Source organism: Carassius auratus, chromosome 30, assembly GCF_003368295.1.
Source record: "Carassius auratus strain Wakin chromosome 30, ASM336829v1, whole genome shotgun sequence".
Taxonomy (NCBI): Eukaryota; Metazoa; Chordata; class Actinopteri; order Cypriniformes; family Cyprinidae; genus Carassius; species Carassius auratus.
In genome coordinates this window covers 28,834,062-28,860,921 of record NC_039272.1, presented here as the reverse complement: position 1 = coordinate 28,860,921, position 26,860 = coordinate 28,834,062, and the positions used below count along the sequence as shown (strand labels likewise).

Here is a 26,860-nt window from a genome sequence, read left to right as displayed (position 1 = left end):
TCCATTATTTTTGCAAACAGATCAGGATTCTAGGATTAAATAAATACATAAATTAGGATTCCCTTATTATGGTCCCCCTTTTTGTGCTGGACACTTTGAACAATTCCAAAATGACTTAAAAAATGGTAAAAATGAAATTTTCAAAGATTAAGATTAATTAAACCTTTAATTGTAAGTGATACTTTAAATTTTACTGAACAAAGGACATTTAAATCCAAAATTGTACATATATACAAACAGGAATTAAAAATTAGGTTTGGTGCTCAAGCTTATTTTATGTTTTTTTTTTTTTTTTGTACTGTTAAATGAAGGTTTATGTAAGGAAAGCTGACCCAGAGTTCAGTCATTATTTCCACTTTTCCCTTATACCACATATTAAATAATTAAGTAGGACAGTAGCCTACTTATATTACAGGAGTTTCGTCTATGACAAATGTACTTACACAAGGATAAAATTACTGTAGGTCACCTGTACTGAAAAATAAGTCGTTATGTACGCTTTTTTTTTAAGTTTAATGATTTGCGTGTTTTTATTATTGTTATCGTTACGTCATAATGTTCACCAATTAGATTTTACAGCGCAAAATGAAAACCAAATGTCAGAAATAAAGATCTACATTTTATTATTTAATTATAAAACCCTCCTAGTCATTTAAGGAGTCCTTGTTACACGTATTTACTATTATAATAACAATACATGATGTATAGTTACATGCAAGTAGCCTAATCCTAACCCTAACCATAGAGTAAGTAAACAGTTAATTAATGTTACTCAGTATTTAAATGTATAATGACACTGTAACAAGGACACCTTAAAATAAAATGCAACCCAGTCATGCACAGTTGTAAGTTTTGTTTCGTCACAGACTATCATAAGCAGTCGATTCTGTTTGTTTTTTACCTCCTAGATTTGTAATACTGTACAGTAGCCTATAGTGTGAGTGTAGAAGTGTAAACTTTAGGACACTGCCATCGTGTGGAAACACATTGTATTATTTATTTTTTTATATAATATTATCTCTCTCTTTTTTTTTTAATTCTCACTGGTTTACATCCATGCACAGTTCACTCTTGCTCGTAAATCGACCATCTCGACGCCCCTCGCGTTGTCCTCCGCTTCTGAGATCAGCCTCAGTTTTGTACTGCAGTCATTGAGACGCGCAGCCATTTTTCAGCTGGTCACACTTTTTCTGAAGTATTTTATTGCGAACACGGGATCCGTCAGTGGTGGTCTCAAAGGTAAGATACACATAGGACATATTCATTTACTTAGTTTACCTATTTTGCCTTTTCTGTTCGCTTCTATCTTCTGCTTGCAGTTCATATCGATTAACGTAAACAACATACATACAATAATAAGCTGTTGTAAAGTTTTAATTTCTTTAAACCATCTTCTACAAAGCTATTTAGAGACTGAGAGTTCAGAATAGAATGGTGTATTACGATTTATGCGTCAAAATACTCTATATTTAATCAATTTTCAATATATCAGTCATTTGCAGGGTCTGCCATGTATCTTGAGGAGATCTCCCACACGACTGGAGTGACTTTGGTTCTCTGTGCCTTCGCTCTGCTTTTGCTGGTTCTCCATGGTCGACGGAGAGAACCGGGCTGCTCCTTGCCCCCAGGTCCCACACCTTGGCCTCTAGTGGGAAACCTTTTCCAGATGGAGGAACAGATCCATTTGTCATTAACAAACCTGAGGGTTCAGTATGGAGATGTGTTCCAGATGAAAATGGGTTCTCTTGTAGTGGTCGTTTTGAGCGGCTATTCTACCATCAAGGAGGCTTTGGTACGTAAAGGAGAAGCGTTTGCTGGACGTCCTAACTTCTTTACATTCTCCGCAATTGCTAATGGCACCAGTATGACGTTTAGTGAGAAGTATGGAGAAGCTTGGGTGCATCACAAAAAGATCTGCAGAAACGCCCTGAAGACCTTCTCCCAAGCTAAGTCCCGAGACTCGAGCGCTTCTTGTCTTTTGGAGGAACGTATCTCTGCAGAGGCCTTAGATATGATGGAGGCTCTGCAGAAACAAGCAGATGAGGTTGGAGATTCAGGGCTCGACCCGGTTAAGTTGCTAGTGACTTCAGTTGCCAATGTGGTTTGCACTCTGTGTTTCGGGAAGCGGTATGCCCATGACGATAAAGAGTTCCTCACCATCGTCAACATCAATAATGAACTGCTGCGCCTCTTTGCTGCGGGAAATCTGGCAGACTTTTTCCCCATTTTCCGCTACCTGCCCAGTCCGTCTCTGCGAAAGATGCTCGAGTACATTGACAGAATGAACAACTTCATGGAGCGCCACATCAGTGAACATCTCATCACCTTTGATAGGGTAATAATGTTGAAATGAACCGATGAGAACAAAAAAGCATTCCTGTAGAATTCTTAACATACAGTATGTATTTCAGACGATTAGCAACAAGAGAAAGGATTAAAATAAGCATTTAGGATGCTACATACTGTAATATATGCTCACCACCAATACTGCATTTATTTGATCCAAAATACAGCAAGAACAGTAATTTTTATTTAAAATGACTGTTTTCAATTTGAATATAATTTAAAATTTAATACTGTAATATAATGTAATATAATAATGTAATATTTTGCCAGTCTCATTCTCAATGTTTTTGTACAGAACTGTATCCGGGACATTACTGATGCCTTAATAGCAATGTGTGAGGACAGGCAGGAGGACGAGAAAACAGCCATGCTCAGCGACTCGCAGATCATCCACAGTGTCATTGACATCTTCGGAGCTGGTAAGAGACCTACAGTCAAGCAAATGAATGTGCACAACATTGTGACTTTAAAAGTAGAACAGAAAAATGTTTTCTCTCTACATTTCCTGAATTATGAGCATGTGCGAATGGATCTAGAAGCATGAATGCAGATCACATTAGGTAATAATAATTTATAAACTATGTCGACATGTTTTATAGAATGTAGAGACACTGCCAGACATAATCACATGCCTTCCAGGGCTGCAGTCGTCCTCCCTTGAGTTGTTATTGCGCTAATAGCTTTGCTTGTGAGAAGCATGCATTTACTGCCAGAACCAGATGTTTTTCTTGGCTCTGTGTTGTTGTCACAGGGGAGGCACTTCAGACTGATAAGACTAGAGTTCTTCTGAGAATTTGCTTTAAATGTACAGTATGTTTTTTGTCTTCTCTTGGCTCATTCTATTCAAACTTGTTTCAGTTTATGGATCTTGGTAGTTTTATTTAATTAAAGAATGTTTAACAAACACCCACGAGGAGCTCATTGAGCAGCTCAAACTGCTCATTTTCATTCTTTTAGCTTGAGAATGTTTTTAGGGTTTCACCACAAATCATCAACCACAACATCTTTTACCAATTTGGTTGCCCACTTGCTAATTGTGACATGTCTCGTGAGGCTATTTAAAGATTTTGATCATAACCGATGCTTTTTTTTCTCATAGGTTTTGACACTATCATCACCGGTTTGCAGTGGAGCCTTTTATACCTGATCAAGTTTCCAGACATCCAGGCTAAAATCCTTCAGGAGATAGGTGATGTCTCAAAAGGGGAAATCGAAACAACATTGTGTTTACTGGAAAACAACACAAAACAATTTCCCATCATGCATATCCCTTTCTTAAGCTGTTCTGTGACATCATGGGGAAATTAGATCTGCATTAGCTTTGGTTTGTGGGTTTTAGTGAGACAGACACAGGAAACCAAAATTAAAACACAATTTGATCCACTAATTTGGACGAGGAACTTAAAAGATGCAAGATTGATGGTGAAAGAAGTAAATGTTTTCTTCCTGTGGCCTCTATTTAATTTGGTCTTTTGGAAAATCAGGAGCTTGCTATAAACAGGAAATTGTTTCGTTTAAATGAAATATTATCTACAGGGTTATTAAGTGACTGCAACCGGAGACATCTGACAGAAATTGAGTAAGATGAACTGCATGCTATTTATGTTTTCTTTTCAGATTTAATATATTAGATCAAATTTGCAAGCTAAGGTTTACAAGCTTGTGTACTTTTTGTCCTAAAATGAAGTCTCTTTTGCAGTAGGTGGGTGGTATTTTGTAAATAATTTGCAGGGGTCAGCTACACGTCTACACACAAAGAGTTCATATTTCTGGCCTTCATACCCTCAGGGTTTAGTCCACTCGCTTCTCACATGATTGGTCACAGTAATGTGTTGATGCCAGAATGCCTCTGGAATCCATTGAAACCAATGAGGTCTGTGACGGGAGCAGAAGTTGTATTTTTTCTTTCAGTGCTAAAACAGTTTATGAGGTCCAAAATAAACCTAGCCAATCCAGTTTAAAGTTCATATGGTATTTCTTCATCTTCTGTTCTGGTCATTTATTATTTGTTGTATGCACTTTCCTAGAAAACCAGGTTGGTATGAACAGGCTACCACAGTTTAAAGACAAGCCAAACATGCCGTACACAGAAGCTTTCATATATGAAGTCTTCCGTCATGCATCCTATATGCCTTTCACCATACCTCACTGGTGAGTCCATGTTTCTCTCTTTATGTTAATGTTATTTTCACTATAACCATAGGACTGTATTGATAAACAGATACCCACATTCCTCTTTTTGTTCTCCTTCATGTTGTCCAGTACAACTGATAACGTAACACTAAATGGATACTTCATCCCCAAAGACACGTGTGTGTTCATCAACCAATATCAAGTCAATCATGACATGTAAGTATCCAGCCACATTCTTTTTTATATTTGTAAGGCTCTCTCCTTATCATTTGAATTACATATATATATATATTGTCTTTATTTAATAAAGGGATATTTGGGGTGATGCTGAGGCTTTCCGACCTGAACGTTTCCTTTCCCTGTCTGGCCATCTAAATAAAACCCTGACTGAGAAGGTAATGATATTTGGCATTGGAATACGCCGCTGCCTTGGTGACAGCTTTGCCCGTCTGGAGATGTTTGTGTTCTTAACCACCCTGCTGCATCGGCTGCACATAGAGAACGTTCCAGGGCAGGAGCTTGACCTGAGCTCTGCATTTGCCCTCACCATGAAGCCCAAGCCTTTCCGAATAAAAATCTCAACTCGTAACTAAGCTATTTCTCCTCAGAATGATGGCTAAATACACACAGATACGCTAATGTTGGGCTTCATTGAACCGCTAAGCTAATTAACCACTACAGTCTATATTTCTCATGTGGTCTGTTCAGCCCATCTGTTACTTGAATATATGCTATTGCACATAATTGTGCACTCTAAGCATGTCCCTCATTTATTTTTGATAATACATTATAGCTAAGCTTCTAAGCTACTGTTTATGCTTTTAATTAACACAGATATTTGAAGGTGTTATTTCAGTTATTTCAGTGACACTGAAGGTTTGAAGAGGCCTTTCTGTTGAAAAGCTGCTTTGTGTTCAAGTGAATACATGTGAGAGAATCAGAATTAATGGTTTTGGTGATTTTGCATTAATGAAGAAATCATTTTAATCTCAAATCTCAAATGATATTTACTATGAAGTTATCATATTACTGAACTCTGTTAGCTGTCTCATTTGTAACATCAAGAAATGTAATATATAGAACAAAACTTGCATTTACAACTTGTTTCTTTTTTCAAGTTTGTGAAAAGAGGACTGTTTCAGATCTTACAATAATGCATAAGCTGGTATCGTTGAAGGAAAATTGAGAAGTGTGGGGTTTTAAAAGACATTTATCATTTTTTAATAATGCATTAGATTGATCAAAAGGGATATTAAAGATTTGTACATTGTTAGAAAAAACTATTTCAAATAAATGTTACTGTTTTTAACATTGATAATAATAAAAAATATTTCTTAAACAGCAAATCAGCATATACTGTAAGAATGATTTCTGAAGGATCATGTGACCCAAAAGAAAATTCAGCTTGGCCTTCACATAAATAAATTAAATTTGAAAATATATTAAAACAGACAAGTTATTTTAAATCGTACTATTTCACAATATTACTGTTTTTACTGTATTACGATCAAACGAATGCAGACGTCTTAAAAAAAACATAACCACAGGTTTGAATTCTAGTGTACAATCATTAAATAAACTGAAATACAGTAATAATTATGCATGTCATTTACTTTAAAGCTAAAACTTTAAAGTCAAAATAAAGTAACCCTATAGCTCTCTCTCCAGTTACTCTGGCACTTTGTGCATTTAATTGCTTTATATTTCCCATTTACAGGCTGTAAAACGGGACTCTAAATTTATGGAGATTGCCATTGTCCTCAAACCTGTCATGTCCCCAGGCCACCCTGTGTTTTGCACTCAGTGTCATTCAGCACAGCCATCTTGCTCTCATTTGGCCATTAAGCTTAATTTATGCTCATTACCTTTTCACACATTAACAGCATAAGTTGGCCAAGTGAGAAATTGGGTTGCATGCGATGGCCTGGACCACCAGTGCATCGGCATTAGCTTGACACGCACGCTTAATAAGGGGTGAAAAGGGACAGACACTGGGTATAAAGAAAACCAAAATATTCTACACAAGTAGGCCACAACTAAATTAAATTACTGAAATAAAATATACCTTTGATAATTGTTTTTTTTTTTTCTTTTCTTTTTTAAATAATTATTATTACACATCATGTTCAAATGTTATGAGAGATAAATATGTTGTAACATGCATACATGGAAATGGTCCTAATTTAAAACAGCCATATGTTCCACTATAGGATGGACGTTTACATGTCTTCTTCCACTGGCTGACCTGATTTCAATTTTAAAATCACCTGTGAAGTAAAAAGAGTATGTAAATAAAAGAACAATACGGTATGTGTTCACCCCAAAAAAGGCATGATTTTTATCATGTGTGCTGGTGATGGATTTCACTCGAGCTGCACAGCTGTAAGACAAACTTATTTTATTATTTTATATACCTTAACTAAAAGCTGAAGTTTCAAGATGTATTAAGTTTATGAAAAAAACGATAAATATGCTTGTGTTGTAAAAAGTTGCAAATTTAATCCGGGAGTTTATTAACTTGTGTAACTGATTTCTTCTATATTTAGAGTTCTGCTAACTTTAGGTTTACTATGATATGAAGTGAAATTCAAAAATCTAAAAAAAAAAAAAAAAAAACGTAATTTTCTTAAGTAGAAAAGGAATATTTAAAGGAATTAAAGAACTTTTTTCAGCAGTCAAGTCCCATTTATTTATTGAGCATTTTATAAAATACAGATTTTACACAATTTGAAAAATGTCAAAATCATTTTTCAGCTCAGTTCAGTGTTTTTTAATTCAATTCAGTAACTGTAAATGTTGCAAGGTCAAACGTTAAAAGTTAAAAGTTAAATTCAGCTCTACAGAAGGCAATATAGCACCATTCTTCAGCTCAGTTTAGTTCATTAACAGTGTCAGTGTTGAAAAGTGTTGCCCTCTGATTTTTTTCATCTGATGTCAGTGCAGTTAAATTGAATATATCACTGAATATTAATTGTCTTTTAAACCCCAGCTGGGCAAGACAAAGGTGACTGTGCACATAAGGTACAGGCAAGGTACTTGGTTCTGAGGTGAGAGTTTCATCCAGGTTGGAGGGAGAAATGTTGAGAAACATGTTGAGAACATGAGGCTGCTCCATTGACAAAGCTGAAATTACATCTCAGAGGGCACTCCAAGATTTGTTAACAGAGTTTGCCTCCTGGGGAACAGATTGTTGCGAGAGGATCCAAGACAAAAGTTGGGGGTGAAAAGACTTTTAAAGTTACATACTTGTGGTCACAATGTTGCAGTTTGCACATCCCTGCTCAAATAATGCAAAGAATTCACCAGTGCTGGTGGTCTCTTTTGTCTCTGCTCCATGGGCGAAACACAAGCCCCTTTCTGTCCCTCTCAAATTCAATTCGCTTGCTGAAAGCTTCAGTGGGGCTCACAAAGAGATCCTGTAGGCGGTCACTGTACAGCTCCAGCATGTAGGCTGAAACCTGAGGATGGGCAAAAGAAAGAAGTTTAATGACTATTGTATGTCATCAGCACAGCTCAAGAAACACATACCGACTACCAAGTGTACTTAAACTCAAATTTAAAATATCCTGGATGATCTCACAGATCTTGGTGAATGTTCTTGGTCTCAAACCCCATTGTGAAGGATTTCCCTGAACCTGTATGGCCATACGCAAATAAAATATATATGGTAAATCCATCGATCGCACACCGAATTAGCGTAGGAAAAAATAGCATCTTAACATCTATGGGAATCTGCCCAAAATGCCCCATTTCGTATATATTTAAAAGAAATAGATCTCTAAAAAAATTGTCACTTAACCAGTTTATTTTTTCTGTGGAATAATGCAAATAATGTAGTTCTTCGTTCCTGTTTAAAAAACAATTAGACTTGTATGCGAGGTCAAAAAACACTTCCATTGTCTTATAATATGCATTTATTTTTACCTTACTTGCTCAATGACTCAGAACGATTTGCTCAATGTCAACGATTCATTTTTCCAAACCCCTCCTTTGTGTGAGGTTAATCTGTGGTGATAGGACGATTGATCTAATTTTCATTTCAAGAGCCTGTAATGCCTGATAAAGCAGCGTTTGTGAGCACAGTGCTACTTTGTGTACAGCGTTACCGGGGAAACCGCTATTTTACCGCTCCAAAAGCGGCATCTAGTGGCAAAGAATGAATTTGCATTTTCATTCAGACCAACGCGAATCTCACAAGGTCCTCCAGGGGTCTCCAGGATCACAGAGTAGTCATCAAGACAAGCGATGATGGTGTGACCTCTTTTGGTCTGCTCTGGATATTCTTCATTTGAGTCTAGAAAATCATTTAAACCTTACAAGGGCAGAAAGCGACTGTAGCTAGTTTTATAAAAAACAACGTCTGGGAAAGCAGTCAAAGGTCTTGGAGATATGTGGCCCAAAACCGCAGATGAAATAGTACACCCACAAAAGGGATTTTCCCTTTTCTGGTCATAATTATCTGCCAACAATTCCTGTTTAAGAAACATTTTTATGTTTTCAGTCATAAACTATGTCTTTCATGTCCTCCACCATGTTGTAGTACTTTTTCCTCAAGGTTCTTTTAGTTGTGTAGTTTTCAATAATCTTCTTGTTTTCATCTTTGATTTGCTTCAAATAGAGAGAATAGTGAGAATGTGTGCAGAATAAAAGTGTGCGCTGTACTCTGACTCTTTCATCCAGCTCTGCTGTCCATGCCTCAGTCACGTCAGTCTCTAAGAATAACACGGAAATTATTTAATAAGCATTCACAAAGAGACTACTATTCATTTACACAGTTATTATTTTATCATATTTACCAATGATAGTGGGTTTAGCCCCTGGCATGACAACCTGCACTGAAGCTTAAGAATATAGCAGACAAACTGCTGTTTAGCCTCTAGTTAACTCAGCATAAATATAATGATCCTGGAATAAATTATGCAAGAAAGTGGTGTTGTTCGGTCATTATAAATTTGTAAGCCAGATTTCAAGACTAAAAGTAAGATTTTGTTAGCAATTCTTGTTTATTTTTTTAAATATGTCCATGTCAATTCATGTTTGAGCTAGCTATCACTGTGTGGAGTTCATATTGTGGAACAAAAAACAGAAGTGTCTTTAAGTAATGTTTTCAAACTTATTTTACTCATGTAAACCCTGAGGAGGTGAGCGTATGCTGACTGTTCAGGATCTGTCACACGCTCTTGTCCTTCCATGAGCATTGAGATCTCTTGCTCCCTCTTCAAGAGGTTATCCTTTAAAATCTCCAGCTGAGCTTCAGCTCTATCTAGTGGTACATCTGAGTCACTGCTTTCAGTCTCAGTCTCGCATTGCCTCGCATCAGTAAAAATCAATGCCTGGTAAATACTACAACATGTCCTGCTTGCAGGGAATCCTTCAGAATGAAGATATTCTTCACTGCTGGGAATGATGTTTGTATTGATTTTCCTACCTTTTCTTCAGATGTATTTTCTGATTCTTTCTTCTCCTGAATGGCCTCAAGCATCTCCTGGACTTTCCCCATCTCTGCTCTGGCCAAATGCAGCTCCTGCTGTGCTGTTAAACAATATCTATCAGTTTTCAGCTATGAGATATAAACCTTTTGCTTTTTAATATATATATTTATTCCAAGAGCATTTTTTTTACCTTTATGGAGGGCTCCCCCCCCCCCCAACCTCATTAATACTGCATCTTTCATTTTAAATTCTTGCATTAAATCTATAAATTCAATTAAAATAATGTGAATTTTATCTCTACGTTATCAAATTAAATCATTTACACTGAAAAAAATACAATTGCATTGAATAATGAGATTGTTTTAAATATTCTTTCAATATTTTTATACAAACAAGAAATGATGGTGGAAGTTATACTTTTAAACTAAATTAAAACGCCAGTAGGTGCCAGTAGTGAGCGTTAAATGAGTGAGTCACTGAGTTGTTCATTTAAGCGATTCGTTCAAACGGCTGATTCATCAGATGTTAATGCGTGGGATATTGAGACTTTGACTCAACCGATTCGTTAAGAACACGGAATCATTCAGCAATGAATCGGCTGGTTTCTGTGGACAGTGTTGCCAGATTGGGACGAAATTTGGGCTGGTTTGGGGTCAGCTTGACGTTATTCATGATTGACAAATTTTTGCGTGATAATATCAGATTTTTTATGACTGTATATTCAAGTAATCGCAATGCTTAAATATAAGTTAAAGAGTGGGAGAGAGACTCAACTCTCAAAACTTGAATTATTGTGGAGTGTAACGTTTATCACTGCAACTCCGAAATCAGAGCACATTTTAAATAATCATTCAAACCCGAAACTACATAACGTTATCTTTTATAGGATTGTTTATACGATCCTATCTTTTATCTTCCAAACGCTCCAGATTGATAAATCCTTTAAAACTGCTAGACTTGATTAGTTTTGACTGTGCAAAGTTCTATATTATGTTCTAATATCTAATATTTTACTTAACCAGAGGCTGGTTTGTAAAAGAGGCTTCCTCTAGTTCTTTGTAAAATTACAGAGCGACACGAAGGTTTTTTTTTTTTTTTTTTTTTTTTTTTTTTGTCAGATTATAATTCAGTATGAATTACTAATTTTTGACTGTCATGGTGCGTGCATAAACGAGTGTGGATACGTTGCTTTTTTACTTATATTGAGGACTTTTTTGCATTTAAATTGGATTATTCTGACTGACAATAAAAACGATGCATGTGTCTCGGGGGTATCGGTTAAATTCCTGATTGCTGTTTTGACTGTCTGCATGCATATTTTATTCATGTTCGGTAGCCTAATTCTATTTAAAGGCTATTTGCCCCTGTTTGATTCGTTAATGGGAAACTTGTTTAATGGTAGCCTATATTTAAATTATTTTGTCGTCCTTATTTTGTTTTGAGGAGTTAAAAATGGTCCTTGTCAACCTCGATTTACATATTCCATCACGTTATTTTGACATTTTGGGCGGGGTTTTGTGAGCCTTTGGGCTGGAAAGTCCATCCAATCTGGCAACACTGTCTGTGGGATGCGTCGTGGTTCAGCCTAAAATGTAAGTGACCTAATATTATTGCTCTTGCTCATTGAACAGTGTTTTAACTATTAAACAGTCGTACTGGTGAAAGTTGTGTGATGTGATAACCGTATTTTAGATGTAAAACCTTTTCGTTATTTTATTTTTTTTCTTTTTCTTTTTTGTTTTTACCCCAGCATGTTTTTGCCTATATGTAGGCTATATGTGAGGATGTAATAGCACAATCTGATACCTTTTCTTAAGTCTTGTTGGTTCCTCAACTGAAGCATTTTGTGTTGCCCCTCAAGTTTTTAATTTATATCCTCTAGATTCTGATCCCAAGAAAATGAAATATTACGTAAAAATAGCCAGGTGACAGCAATATGACAATAAATTAATGGGATAGTTATAAAGTTGTTATTTTTGTTTTCTTTGTGCACAAAAAAAAAGGTATTCTTGTAGCTTTATAAAATTAAGTTTGAGCCACTGATGTCACATGGACTATTTTAACAACATTATCTTTCTGTGCCTTGAACGTAGTACCCTTGCTATGCACAGAATGTAAGCGAACTCACGAATTTCATAAAAAATATCTTAATTCGTGTTTTGAAGATGAACAAAGTTTTTACGGGTTTAGAATGACATGAGGGTGGGTAATTAATAGAATTTTCATTTTTGGGTGAACTATCCCTTTAAGGTGATAAACAAAAATGTTATAGTAGCTGTACATGTCACTAAGATTACTTCATGTGTTTAGATTTAGCCCTGAATGAGTAATTACATGTATTGTGTTCAAGCCAATGAGAATTTGGGAAATTAAGGAAGTAAAACCAAGTTAATGATGCGTATGACTCACCCTGACCTCCTCCCAGAATGGGTTTTTTTCTGGCCACTCTTTCCTGTTAAATTTCTATGATTCTCTTCAGGGTGTTAAGCTTATTTTAATAATGCGTCTTCATTCTAAGAGCTGTTTTTTCCTACACACACACATGAATATTCTTAAGTGTGCATAAAATCACAATGTAGTTGTTGTTCGTCTGACTGAATGATCAGTAAACAAGCATATCATCTGATCCTCTCATGAGGCTATGAGTAAGTTCTCCTCCAGTTCTTGGATCATCTCCTGATGTCTCCTCTTCATTGCAATCATATCATCTCTTATCTGTTGGTATGGTAACAGTCATATAGACAACTGAAATACATAGTGGCCTATGTTTCTTCATGATAGTCCCTAGAACTGTTAACATTTTATATTAAATAGTTTACTATTAAAGCTTTTGTTGAGGAAAGAAACATTAAGTCTTTTTAACCCAGAATATCACTTGTGTAAAGGTGATTCACTTTGGCCACTTTAATAAATTGAAGTACTGAATTATGTTTAGTATATTTGTTGTTGATGAAGAGGTACTTGAGCTTTACTAATTAAGTACCTACGTCAAACAGTTGTGAAACGCCTGCATACAAAATTTCTTTAATGCTAACAGCTCTGCTTTGGGTAAACAAAACCAAAATGACTCAAGGTGTGTACTGGAACCTGTTGAGATTTGTCTTTTTGAGAACTGGTATAAATTCAGGTTTTTGAGTTGTTAAAGAATGTGTGGTAATAAATGGGCCTTGAAGAATCAACAACACATGGCATCAGATGAGGCATCTCATTCCCACCCTCTGGCCCCAGGACAACAGAGGGAAGAACAGACATGTGACTAGTGCAAGAAGAAAACAAAAACTCTTGGATAACAAAAATAATGCATTATTGAACCAAAACATTCTGGCTTAGGTAACATCTGATGGATAAATCAGAAAACAATGCAGAGTGGACAGAAGCCATGAAGGAGTGATATCTACTTGGCTTATGCATAGCTTAAGAGTCACTTCAGGATGTCTTACACTTGCACTCACAGAAGACACACTGGCTGCTGTGATTAAAATCATATGAAAATTTGTACTTTTTGATCAGGATTTAAGTATGCCCCATTTCCACTGACAGGACCTACCTTTGCCTTAGCTTTTTGGACCACAGTGACCGTATTCCATTTGACTCTACCTTCCCTCAGCCATGAGACCTTCAAATACTACGTGCTGTTACAGTGACATTTAACTCTTCGGGCTGGAGATCGTTATACACAGCCTTGATGAGCATTTCCTCTACATGGGGGATAGATCAGTGACAGTCATTGTCTAGGTATTGATATGCCAAACAACAGGGTGCAGTAAATCTACAGTAGCAAGGTTAATTAAGTAGACTGGTAATTGTCCAATACACACACATATCCAATTAAACAATAACATTCAATATAGGAAAAAAAAACATGTATATATATATATATATATATATATATATATATATATGTGTGTGTGTGTGTGTGTGTGTGTGTATACACACACACACACACACACACACATAACAAATACATACACATTATTTTAGATTTTAATTATTATTTATTTCTTGATTTAAAACTAAATTAACAGATGTAAGGTTTAATTACTATGCAATTAAGTGAGATTTGAGCACAAAGTAATTACTGTATGCACTTTATTAAATAAACAATTACATAACTATCATTATATTTCCACAATGACACTGAATAAACTTTTTAAATACCTAAACAAGTCTGTACATGACAAAACACATTCATATTTGTACCTTGGGTTTGTCCACCCAAAAATGCAAATTCTGTCATCAACTATTCACCCTTCTGTCATTCCAAACCTGCAGAATTTTTCTTTTGCCAATGGAACACAAAGGAAAATATTTTGAACAATGTTGGTAAGCAAGCATCTTTTTTTTTTTTTGGTCCACTATTGAAGTCAGCAGGACCCAAATCTGTTTGGTTACTAACATTATTCAAAATATCTCCTTTTGTGTTACACTGTATAAAAACGTGTTACACACACAAAAAAAGAAGGATTGGAGTAAATGATGACAGACATTAGATTTTTCGGTTGACTGTCCCTTGAAGTACTCAAATACAGAGATTATTTTTGCTTTTTTTTTCTGCAGTTTCTTCTTGTAACATTTTCAGTGGCATAAACATCATGTTGAAACACTTGTTCCAGATGTGTTCGCTTAAAAGAAAAAAAAATAATAAATGTAAATAAATCAAACATTTAAGGAAGATGGTTATAAAGTTATAAAATTAGGTTAAAAAAGTTATTTTAGGTACAGTAAAGATGAACTAGGTGTCAGTTTAAATGTTAAGCCAATATTAGACAATATTTAGAGCAGAATATTTAGGCTATGTTTAGACTCTGGGAGGTGACAGGGACTTTCGACCCACCTCTATCTTTATCCTGGTCTAGGAGTGTGTTATGGTTGTTACATGGTCTACACCACTGGACCACTTCTCTCAGATCAGGAACACTGCCTGGCAGTTCCTCTGATGACCCAATGGCATGAGAAAGTACCACTCGTGTGGAGACCACAGGATCTTCATGATACCGAGAAAGGTCAGTTGTCTCCCAGGCAACTAGATACACAGAAAACACTGTGTTTTAGACAATAAGATGTTCATAGCCATCATGGTGTGGGTTTGAATCCTCGCATGAAGTAATATTTAACACAGTTTTTCTACTAAAATCACCCTATTAACAGAGACAACAGCACACTGATAAACACTACTGAGTACTTAAAGTAAATCTCTGTGTCTGTGACCAATATTTACTGAGCTTTGATGACAAAAAAAGTTATATACATATTTGAAATTGTTCCTGCCTTGAGTTATTATTAACTGTAAAATGCCTAACAATGCTAAATTGATGAGATTCATACTTGGCTTTAATAAATAGAATGTTGATTACATTTTAACCAAGAGACATACATTTATATTCGATAAAAATACATAAAAAAAGAAAACTGAGGGCTTTGCCTTGAGAGAGAGACAGAGAGTCCGATAACACCAAACTTAAGTGATGTATTAAGATGAACGGAAGGAGTAGGCACTTGTGTGAATGTGATATTTACTTACATTGTTTTGCTGCTGGAGCAACAGTATGGTTACGTAACTTCCTGCCCATAAAGTTCAAAGACATGGACACATTTTCTGCTTCAGAATTGACATACATGATGCCAGAGTCTTCGTATCTCTGTTTTGCTTGGAAATGATACAAAGCACACGTCACAATGATACATTACAACACTGTCTGTGGGTTACACTCAGACGTGGCTGTACATGACACCAGCAGGATTCCTTCAACACACACAAACAAACATGTAACTTTAGCAGTGCCGTTCAGTAGGGTACATGCAACTTAAACAATAGCCTTCCCACATAGAAATAGTCTCTATATTCCCCATCCATTTTGCTAACCAGGATTAAGCAGAGGGTGTGAAAACTCTTTTCGCTATGTAAACAAAAGCTACCTCTGGCTATAGACAGAAAAAAAAAAATTACACTGAATATATTTTGGTGTATCAGTCAGATGAACATTAACATAATCAGTGAAATCATCACTATCGATTTTACCAATCAGATTAAAGGAATCAGTAAATCAGAGCGATTACCTGGATTCAGGATGACACTTGACTGTGGTTAGCTGTAGGAAGACCTGGCTTGCAAACATAATAGAGAAAAACTGGAAAGATGCTTGTCTTTGTGAGGAACTAAACTCTCAATGCTTGTTAAATATTAACCTCAGTGGATGAGGTTTCAGGTGGGATTAGTTTGCTTGAATGGCCGACACAAACTGCAGACTGTCGTCAGGTTTCCAATGTGTGAGATAGAGATTGTCATTAGATCTAGACAGGTCTATCTCTCTAGTCTAGTACAATGCTAATTGAAAACCTGCATTGTGATCATCCATCAGGTTTGTGAATTACTGACCATATGATCGGACATCATGTTCTCATGATACATATATATACAAGCATTGACTTGTCAAACTTAATATAATTTTCTTCCATAAATAATCAAGTAGCCTAATTTGTGCTTTTAACTTCCAAACTTTTTTTTAAGTGAAATTCCGTGCATTTTATAATATTACATCATTCTACATTAAAGTCAAGTCATATTTATTTTTTATAGTTCTTTATATAGTACAGAATGGTTCTATATAGAAAGGTACATCTTTTTTTTTATTTAAATTTTTTTTTTTTTTTTTTTGGTGTAACATTTTAGACACCTGTCTTATTAACGGAAAACTAAATATAATAATGTATAGTTCATCCTCCTGTTAATTATTACAGCATTTTAATATGGTTACTGAGTGGAGTAGAAAAAAATCTTTGCAATATAAATTATATAATTAAAGCTGTCAAGTGAGTTACACTTGTTGAAAATCATCATTTAATACATATGGAGATGACATTGAGCAACTAAATCAACACACCTGGTTGTGTTAGTGGATCTTTGGCAGAAATGTTTGAATATCACAAATTAGTAGAATACTAGATGCATGTTCATGTTAAATAATGAAACAGGCTTGTTTAGACTAGAGGTTACATGATTAAGCATAGGGTGTTAGGAAATACTGGAAAAAAGTAAAAGGGAGAGAACATGTTTAGACAGTGTTAGGTCAGTCCTGTTCCTTAATATGTGTCCCAATAGCTCTGTATTCAAAAAACAGCAATGACTGGCTGTATCTTTGTAGATCAGTGGATCTTTAGTCTAAGGAATGTTAACTGATAGGTAAGTTGTCTCGTCGTTGCTATAATTTGGTTGGTGTGTATAGAAGAATGAAGTAGAACTGGAAGCATTGTTTGTCTCTTTTTGTTCTTCAATGGCCTTTTCTAATAAATTTGGTTAATTAACCAGTTGTTCAGACTGATACAGTACATAATGTGCCATCATATCCACTGAACTGTGGTAAAAAAAAAAAAAAAAGAAAGACATTAATTAAAATTTCTCAACACAGTGCTAGTGAATGAATGCCATAAAAAGCTTCACATAAACTGCTTGCGAAAAATTGCGTAAAACTGTCTACATCTCGATGGTGTGCAGCCAACAACCAGAGTATTCACATTGCACACTTTTGGCAACAGCATCTCATCCTGGGGACAAATACATTTATAAGTGAAAGGTGTTTAACATGGAGGCCCAAACATTTATAAGTAAATAGTTAAATTAATTAATTAATTAATTAAATGAAAAAAAACAATTACAATATAATTTTAATTAAATTGGGCACTGAATTATTTTTTCTCTATTTATTTTTAAGCTCCATTATTAACTTTATTTTTATTTTTTAACTTTATTTTGTATTGCTTGCTCCAATGCATTTGGGATAAAGCTGTTTGTTTGTTTTAAACCACCTGACTAAATCAGCAGCAGTCTTTGTTCATTGCATGCATGCACACAGAATTGTTTAGTTGTGGTTTTACACAAGGTTGCACTATTTTTAACTAGCCTGCTATTAAAAAGCTTAGAAAAACTCAACAGACATGCCTCTCTGCATCTAATTTCAGTTTCAAGTGTTGCATGAGCTAAGACAATGGCTGTCTGTTGAGTTCCCTGAAAAATAAATCTGAAGTGAGTTGGCCTCAAAGTGATCACACATTGTCCATATCTGTTACATAATTCACCTGGAGTGTGTATGTGTTGTTAATTCTGTACAGTATAACTTGTAAATTTAGTATTTTTGTAATCATCATGGTGAGCATTTATTTCCTTTCAATTTAAAGTATGGTCATGTGATCTTATGTAGCGACTCAAATCATGTAAAATAAACCCTCAAAAGTGTGACTATGCTTTACGAACACTTTGCCTGATTTAATCAACGCCCTCAGTTGTGTTTGTGTGTTCATGTTCCAAATGGCATAAAAGTTTGGTAGCATTCCGATGAAGAGCACCAGAGGATTAAAAACATTTAAAAAAACATGGATTTCTTTATGTTAGTTATTTCCTTTTTAGCAAGAAATTAAAAACTGATACTGCATCTTTAAAAGAAAAAAGCACGCAGCCCACGGTTTTGTCTTTAAGAAGCGGGTGTTTAATAGGGAAGGAGTCAACGCCCTGCTGTAGCGCGTGTTAAACTGATGTTGCTAGGCGCGGTTCTGTGAGTATAAATACAGACAACACTCTCCTCCAGCTCCCTCGCTTGCTGTGTATTTCGTCTTGGTAAGTGGGTAACTGGGATTTTCTTTACTTCTTACACGTTGTGTAACTCTCGACAGTGCTGTCAGTGTTAAATATATAATTGTTGAATATTTATGAAAGCGTTGTTTTTGTTTACTGAAAAAAATGCAAATGAGAATAAAAATTTTAATGTAAAAAAAAAAAAAAAGTTGCTAATGAAAGAAGTTATAGAAAACTTTGCACACTCTGTGCTATAAAATTCCACATCCTGGTTTTGTGAGTTTAACGTTTAGTTATTTTGGCAAGTCATGTATTTCCTGTAAGATTAATTAAAACCGCTAGAAAACCTGGATGATTAATTCCTGAAAAAGATTCTGCTTTTTTGTTATACTGTGTGTATTTTAATATATTCCAACGTGTATTGTAGGTTGAGCTGGTGAGTTTCAGGTGCCAAAATGTCACTCGGTTATCTACTTCAGCAGCTTTCCTATCAGGGCATGCAAGTCAGCACTGTAAAAGACACCACAGTAAGTTTATTCAGCTTGCTGGAAAATTTGAGCAGAACCAGACTGAATGAGTCAGAGACAGGAATGTACTCCACTCCCCATTCTAGTCACTTCCATCCTGTTAAAGGGCAAGAGTTTCATTATTTCTGCATTTCCTTCCTAAAATTCATTTCTTGAATGTTATTTTTATTGAATTATATGATTATAGGTAAGCTATTTTAAAGGATTTTAATGAGTTCTCTCGTGTCTTTAGGGGGGACAGGGCACAGTGAAGCCTTTTGCTCAGTTTAATGCAGCTGCTGATGTAGCTGTCTTGGACAAAGCTATCAAGGCAAAGGGTAGGCATATGAATTCTGAAAAGTGAAGATGAATAAAATGCATCTACATGTTTTTGCTCTGTTGAAATAAGTTTCTGTTCTCAGGTGTGGACGAGGTCACCATCATTGAAACGCTGGTCCGCAGGAGCAATGCCCAGCGCCAGCAAATCAAGGCCGCTTACCAGCAAACAAACGGCAAGGTATCACACTCACTGGACCTGATATCAACATATTTTTACTGTCTGTCTAAGTCCTCCCTCACTTAAATCACTTGTCCTCTGTCCAGCCTCTGGATGTTGCGCTGAAAGCTGCTCTTAAAGGAGAACTGGAAGAAGTGGTTCTGGCCCTGTTGATGACCCCAGCTCAATATGATTCCTTTTTGCTCAGAAGTGCCATGAAGGTAAGATTATTTTCAGACTTTTCTCCACGTGAGATTTTACATGGGCTTCATAACTTAGTCTTTTTCTCTTCAGGGTTTGGGCACAGACGAAGATACACTTGTTGAGATTTTGGCCTCCAGGACCAATAAAGAAATCCAAGATATTAAACAGGTTTTCAAACAAGGTAATATAAATGATAGTGATCATCTGGTTCAGTGTCCAATCTTCCTTCTGTAGGGCCAACAGCCTGCAGAGTATAGCCCTAACATGCTTGGCCACACCTGTCTGGACGTTTCTAGTGATCCTGAAGATCTTGCTTGGCTGGTTTTGGTGTGTTTAACTAGGGTTTAAGCTAAACTCTGCAGGACACTGGTCTCCTTATGAGCAGGATTGGATACTCATGGCTTATGGTATGTGAAGGCAGTATAGATAAAAACTTAAAATGTGTCTTGTTTTCTTATAGACTATAAGAAGGATCTAGAGGCGGAGATCAAGTCTGAGACAAGTGGAGATTTCAGGAATGGCCTGCTTTCTCTCTGCAAGGTTGGCTTCACTCATATAGTGTTTCTCAATTCTGCCCCTCCTAGTACTGCATGGTTTGGATGTCTCCTCACTCACATCTGATTCAGCTTACAAGAAGAGTGATTTTGCTAATTAAAGAAGTTCTAGAAAACTTCTTTCTAGAAGAGTGATTTGTTTCTTGAATTGGCACAAAATGCTCTTGCTCCTTGCTCAACTTTTATCTGAATCCACAGGCTACCAGAAGTGAAGACAGTGTTGTGCAAGAGGATTTGGCTGACAAAGATGCCAGGGTAATTAACCGTGTATTGCAAGTATGTGGTTGGTCATTGTGTGTACATGTCTCTTTGACCTCTGATTCTGCCTGTAGGCCTTGTATGAGGCAGGAGAGAAAAGAAAAGGCACGGACTGTGGCGTCTTCATTGACATCCTCACTTCAAGGAATGCTTCTCACCTGAGGAGAGGTATGGTTGACTTCCTCCACCTCCCTTTTTTCAAAATGAGTAGTGAGCGTTCTTCTGATCCACTTTTCTTTACATTTTAGTTTTTCAGCTGTACTCCAAGTACAGTAAGGTGGATGTCGCAAAAGCCATTGATCAGGAGTTAAAGGGTGATATCGAGAACTGCTTGATTTCTGTTGGTGAGACACTTCTGAAACCTTTTTATCTGTAGATTGCATTACATGCTGCAGTTTAAAATTCATATAAAAAAATAAGATGTACCATACCTTTTAAGACTTGAATTGAATGCTATTTGAATGTGTCTTTTTACTGTATGCAATGTTATTTTAAGCTTTGAGCAGTGAAACAGAAGCTGGTCTTTGAGCGCCATTTTCAAAATAAATATTTTCATCTTTTCTTATTGTGACTCCTCTCAACAGTGAAATGTGCTGGAAACAAACCTGCTTTCTTTGCTGAAAAACTAAATGAGGCAATGAAGGCAAGTGTTAAAGGCAATCTAATGGATCCATTTTAAATTCAAAATTATATTACAGCTGTTTTAAATATCGCAATTTAAAAACTAAAAGGACCTCTCAAGTGTGAATAATTATTTATCTTTTCACAGGGCTCTGGATATAAAGGAAAGATCCTGACCAGAATATTGGTGAGCCGCTCTGAGATTGACTTGGCCAAAATCAAGCAAGAGTACCAGAGTAAGTTTGGCAAGAGCCTCTACCAGGAGATCCAGGTAAATATCTCACTTAGCAAATTTTAAATATGGTCATTACACTATTCAATACATAAACGAAGATGAATAAATGTTAGACTGTATAGATTCAGTTGTTAAAGATTGTTTTGTTTGTTTTAGGATGACACCAAAGGAGACTACGAGACAATCCTGCTGGCCTTGTGTGGCAACTAATTGGTGGCACTAATGTATACAGATGAAGAACCACCAGCATACCAACAGCTTTCAATATACTAATTAAACACCCCATATAAACAACTGTAGTAATAGTAACACGAGCAATGTTTTTGATAAATAAAAACTTGACTAAATGTATATGTCTGTGTCAATTCATGCAGAGCTTCTAAAGTGAATGGTATACTGTACTGTTAAGTCATGTGGATTTTAAAAACAAACAAAAACTTGCACAAAATGGAAGTTTAATGACTCCTAGATATGAAGGGGATCACATAAACACAAATAATCACTAAGAGTTTTACTGGTTGGAGTCACAAAAAAGTTTGTTCACTGGGCTCTAATTTGTAAACCAACTCAAGTTTTTGAGGTGCCTTTAAAGGGTGCTCCAGCAAGACAGGAAAGTGTGGCAATCTGAGGAACCCCAACTGGTCCTTATAAATTTTATATTTTATTTGGCTTCTATATTAGAGAGTGATGAGACCACACTACTCGGTCATAAACACAAAACACCTGTTGAGTAGGTATTAACCAAGGGAAAATGTGCATAAAAGTTCTTGGTTTTTAAGTGAACATTCGCCTGTTTGCTGGCTTATAAATAGAAAAAATATTTTTCATATAAATATGAATATAAAAAAACACTTAATTTCTAAAATTAATCATATAATGATGATCTATCACCAAATCATAATGACCATTTGATTCAAGTAAAACTTGCATTTCTTTTGGATAAAGAAGCCTTCATGTTTATTACGGGAATCCATAAAAAAATACCCTGTAATGGTTTCTACACTAAACTATGCAGACATTTACCACAAAATATTCAGGATGACAGAAGACAAATTACGACTTGGACTGTGTGTTAGAAACATGTTTGAGTGGAGCAATGGGAGCGGTAGGAAAAGCGATAAAGTTTGAGACTTAAGGGAGAGGGCTGATATCTTAAAATCACGTACTCCATGGCCTAGATTTGCCGTCTCTCCGTCTCCGTCAGCCTTACGCTGCAGTACCTTTGTTATGACGGGAGTTGGCGCTGTTGGCCTATTGGCTGTGAGCACTCTCGAGGACTGTATGGTGATTGGTTTAAAGAGCGCGTGACGTCAAGGGCTCCCGCGGAAGTACCGAGGATTGGAAAACAGAGGTTATGCTGCATAGATCACAGCGGGTGAAGGAGACATTTAACGTTCGTTACCTGTAAATACAGCAAGGTATTTGTTGTACTTGAATTGTGTTATTTGTGCATTTCAATTTACATAGTTTCTGTTGTTCTTAATCCTAATTGTTAATATCTCTCAAGTAGAACATGTTGTGACAGAATGGACTGTTTATGACTAAATTAAATCGTTCTTGAATATGTAATTCTCTAATATTTATATTTTAATATTAGCAGTTTTTTGCAGATTGTGTATAAAACGTATCTGATGAGACTTGCATTAGTTATGTCAGTTATATCCAGCTGTCATGAATGAATGACCACACAACACTCTTTGCCATGCTAGTTTGTGTTTTTATGGTAACGTTAAGACACTTAGCAAAGCCTTTTGCACTTGTCAATTAAAAAATTTGGTCTATTTTGATTCCATAACATGTCTTCTTTCAAACTAGTGAAAAATAAGCATCCAAGATTGACGTGTGTTTATATTATTACATATATCCACTGAACCGTGTTTTATTTTTTATTTTATTACACATCTATTTGCGTCTGATTACAGATACAATATCTTAAATAGGCATTTTCTCGAAATGATTTTTTTTCCCCAAGCAGAAATAAGATAAATATATTGTCAGAAATATATTCCATTCAATAGCTCTTCCTCACATCAAACGTTCAAGTTTAATTCCTATCATTCTTTTAAGGATTTTATATGTTTCTGGGTGTTGACGATATCTCCTGATTCATGGATTGATTAAAAAAAGACGACCCCAAAAAATATCCTCTTTAAAAAAACCTGAACCTTGATAATTCAACAAAATGATAGGAGGATTTTTGAAAACCTGCCTTTATTCTGTTGCACTAAATGTATGCATTAGATAAGATTGTTTAAACATCATAACATTCCAGAAAACGTGTTATACAGTTGTATTAATGTACAGTAATCAATCAACTGAGGAAGCATGATGTTATATAATAGTTAAAATTTCACTGCATTTAGTTGTGATGTTTTGTCTTGAATAGAAACCATGTTACTTTAAGTCCCTGTCACACACTATATTGTGTTGTTTACAGAGTACAGCCATGAGCTGAGGCTCCCCAAACCCACCTTTCTCAATGATGAACGACAAACTGGTGTTCCTGGGTCTCCTTTACTTCATCCAGGGCATTCCATATGGCCTGCAGTCTTCTTTGCTCCCGGTGTACCTGCGCGGTGCCGGCCACTCCCTCACCCGCATCAGCTTCACCAAAATCCTCTATTTCCCCTGGGTGCTCAAGGTACTCTGGGCCCCTCTGGTGGACCGGACTGGCACCAAGCGCTGCTGGTTGGTGGGCACAGTTGCTGGTCTGGCTCTCACCTGTTTGGTGAGCGCTACTATCTCACCTAATGTTCAGTACATGGCCGTAGCAGGCTCTCTGCTCGCTATGAACGTGCTAGCATCAGTGCAGGACATTGCGGTGGATGGAGCGGCCGTGCGGCTGCTCAAGGGTCAGGGAGAGCTGGGTCTGGGAAACACTGTGCAGGTGGTGGGGTATAAAGCTGGCTCTGTGTTTGCTGGAGGGGGGCTCTTGGCTGTGATTGATGTTGCAGGCTGGGGCTGGATGTTCGCACTGCTGGCATGTGTTTACGGTGGTGTTGCTCTGTTCGTGTGGGGCGCCCCGGTGTTGGATGGAGAGTCGGTGTGGGGACAGGGAGAAGGACGGAGAGGGTCAAAGGATGTGATGCAACCCTGGAAGGTGTGGAGAAAGCTCTTGTCTGTGCCAGGAACGCCATGGATGATGTGCTACGTTCTCACATACAAGCTAGGTAAGATATTTGTCGTAATTCAACATCAGATAGATTGAGTTAAATGATTTGGAGATCTAAAAGTATATTTACATTTCCCTCTAATTTGCTGAATAAGTTGAAACACACCTATTGTAGAGTACTGAACTGACTATATTCATACAGTAAAAATACATAAAGTGTCATTTCTACATCACCAGACAGAACAGCAAAATTTATAAATTCATAATGCAGGTTTTTCCAAGAATGTATAACTTTCTTTCAGCCCCACTATTCTGATGGTACAAATAAATGTCACTTTCTTTATAAAAAAGGTGTAATTATTTTAAATGTATTATTATTTTAAAAATAGTATGTGTGTGTGTGTACATAATATATTTAAATATATATAATAATAAAATAAAATGTTTAAAATTATTCCTGTGCTCTGACAACTACAAGCAAGTATACAGTAATTCCTTATGTTCTTTACCAGGAAAGTGACGTTTTTATACAATATCACAATAGTGAGGTGACGGGAAAATTTTACTTTAAAAAAAAAATTAATTAATTACCTTGAATGACCATGAACTTGAAACGAAGTCATGGTAGTGTGTTGTTTGTCCACAAGATGGCAATCTGGGCCTTTCCCATGCTTACTGCCATCTTATTCTCATTGGCTCTGAAGTCCGTAAACATCAGGAAATTATGCACAGTGTGTTTACCCAGTTCAGTTCAAAGTGTATGTACTGGAACTGATATTGAAATCTTTCATTTAACTTTGCACCAGCGTTTGACCACAACCCTCACTTCTGTGACATGATCTGAATCAGGAATATATACATATAGCAGCTAATAAATCACTTTCAATGAACTGAATGTTGTGTTTGGCACCAGAAGGGGATTATGTCTGGATTAGAGTCTCTTTGTGTCTGTGGTATTTTCATTGAAAACTGAATTTAGACATTTGTGCTGCACTGCTTATGTCAGATTATTTAGTTTGTGCTTCATTTGAGTGTTATATTTTGTTCAAAACAATTTAATCAGAAAACCAAGCTTTGAGTGTTATGTGTATGTGTCTCTGGCAAATGAGGGAGAGGTGGCACTGTAATCGGATGAGCTTCAGCAGACGGGACAAGCGGCACCCCCCCTTCTTAATCTGTTTTATAAGGTTTCTCCCCCGATTGTCATCATAATCACTATTAAACAACACTTTGGATGACGCAAATTAGTTTACTAATGCACTAACATCTTTAAAGTGTACAATGCAAAACATAATTTTCTTTAACAGTATGTGTTTTACTTTTTAGTAAAGATATATAAACATTTAAAAAAATAATATGAATATACTTGAAATTAATTTGCATAAGTTATTAGTACTTATTTCAGAGAATATGTTCTGCATTAAGTTTATTTTTCTTTTTTCCATTGACAAAAACAAAGTTTTTTTGTTCTTTTTTTAAATCTCTTTCAACTTTTTTGCATAAATTTAATAGTACATTGTGCAGTCTATGCTTAAAGTAAAAAACAACAAAAAAACTAGAAAATCAACTTTAAAAAAAAAAACAAATCAAAATCTAGCCCAAATTTTTTTGAATGAATATGTAATGCTGTTTTGTTTCTCATTTACATTTAAGTACTTTTTATTTTTATTTTAGGAGATGGTACTTTTACAGAAAAAATACAATAAAATAAACGTATTGATTTTGCTGGGTTTTTAACAATAAATATTGATACAAAACAATAAAATCACTTTAAAACTATTAACGCACGGTTATGGTGAATATATAATATTTTGTCCGTCCTTAGAATCCACCATGCCTTTATATGGTCGTTTTTACTTTTATTGCTTGTTTTGTGTGATCATAAATATTACATAGGAATTCACAAACTAAAGTTTTCTGTTATTAACTCCAGTTTTATTGCAAGGTTTTTTGGATTGTAGAATATTGTGTACTTCTAAGATGACAAATTAATCACAACGTTGCATGCTATCTACTGTAGTACCTCTATCACATCACAGGTTGTTACCAAAATGTGTTATATATAGGTTCTCTCAGGCCAAGCGTTGATAAAGGGTGATGGGGGGACAGTGGCGGGATGGAGGAGGCTGGGATTGAGCCAGACGTGGAGCTTCCCTGGGAAGAGTCCAGCTGGAGGCGGGAGTGTTCTTCTGGGGGTTAAAGATGGATTCTCTATGGGAGTAGAAAGCAACTTTTTTGCTCTGTCTCTCTGTCTTTCACTGTCCTTCTCCAACTGTATATATACATAACACACACTCATACACACATGTATATCTCCTGATGCTGCCCTCCCTCTGTCCCGCACAGCAGGGGCCAGGGAACGGAGGGGTATGCGGGGGGGATGGAGGGGTGACGCGA

At 36.1% G+C, this 26,860-nt stretch overlaps 3 protein-coding genes across 5 annotated transcripts in view; all 3 read left to right on the top strand.

Annotated features, from left to right (window-relative positions):
- The first annotated feature begins 1,029 nt into the window (after positions 1 to 1,029).
- On the top strand, positions 1,030 to 5,818 carry cyp1d1 (cytochrome P450, family 1, subfamily D, polypeptide 1). The gene is made up of 7 exons (XM_026212604.1): positions 1,030 to 1,239; positions 1,493 to 2,335; positions 2,642 to 2,765; positions 3,446 to 3,535; positions 4,374 to 4,497; positions 4,609 to 4,695; positions 4,790 to 5,818. The coding sequence occupies exons 2-7, from the start codon at positions 1,511 to 1,513 to the stop codon at positions 5,070 to 5,072; spliced, it is 1,533 nt and encodes a 510-aa protein (XP_026068389.1). The 5' UTR covers positions 1,030 to 1,239; positions 1,493 to 1,510; the 3' UTR covers positions 5,073 to 5,818.
- Positions 5,819 to 18,362: 12,544 nt separating this feature from the next.
- On the top strand, positions 18,363 to 21,702 carry anxa1a (annexin A1a). Its single transcript, XM_026212601.1, has 13 exons — positions 18,363 to 18,519; positions 18,905 to 19,004; positions 19,237 to 19,321; positions 19,406 to 19,500; positions 19,587 to 19,700; positions 19,774 to 19,864; positions 20,144 to 20,223; positions 20,436 to 20,492; positions 20,570 to 20,663; positions 20,744 to 20,839; positions 21,080 to 21,138; positions 21,265 to 21,387; positions 21,508 to 21,702. The coding sequence occupies exons 2-13, from the start codon at positions 18,933 to 18,935 to the stop codon at positions 21,559 to 21,561; spliced, it is 1,020 nt and encodes a 339-aa protein (XP_026068386.1). The 5' UTR covers positions 18,363 to 18,519; positions 18,905 to 18,932; the 3' UTR covers positions 21,562 to 21,702.
- A 938-nt stretch (positions 21,703 to 22,640) lies between these two features.
- mfsd3 (major facilitator superfamily domain containing 3) overlaps positions 22,641 to 26,860 on the top strand; it is a 29,046-nt gene continuing 24,826 nt past the window's right edge. For all 3 annotated transcript variants that reach the window (XM_026212600.1, XM_026212599.1, XM_026212597.1), the window contains exons 1-2: positions 22,641 to 22,769; positions 23,789 to 24,521. In XM_026212600.1, coding sequence (XP_026068385.1) covers positions 23,831 to 24,521 — 691 coding nt within the window. In that variant the 5' untranslated portion in view covers positions 22,641 to 22,769; positions 23,789 to 23,830. The remainder of the gene's footprint in view (positions 22,770 to 23,788; positions 24,522 to 26,860) is intronic.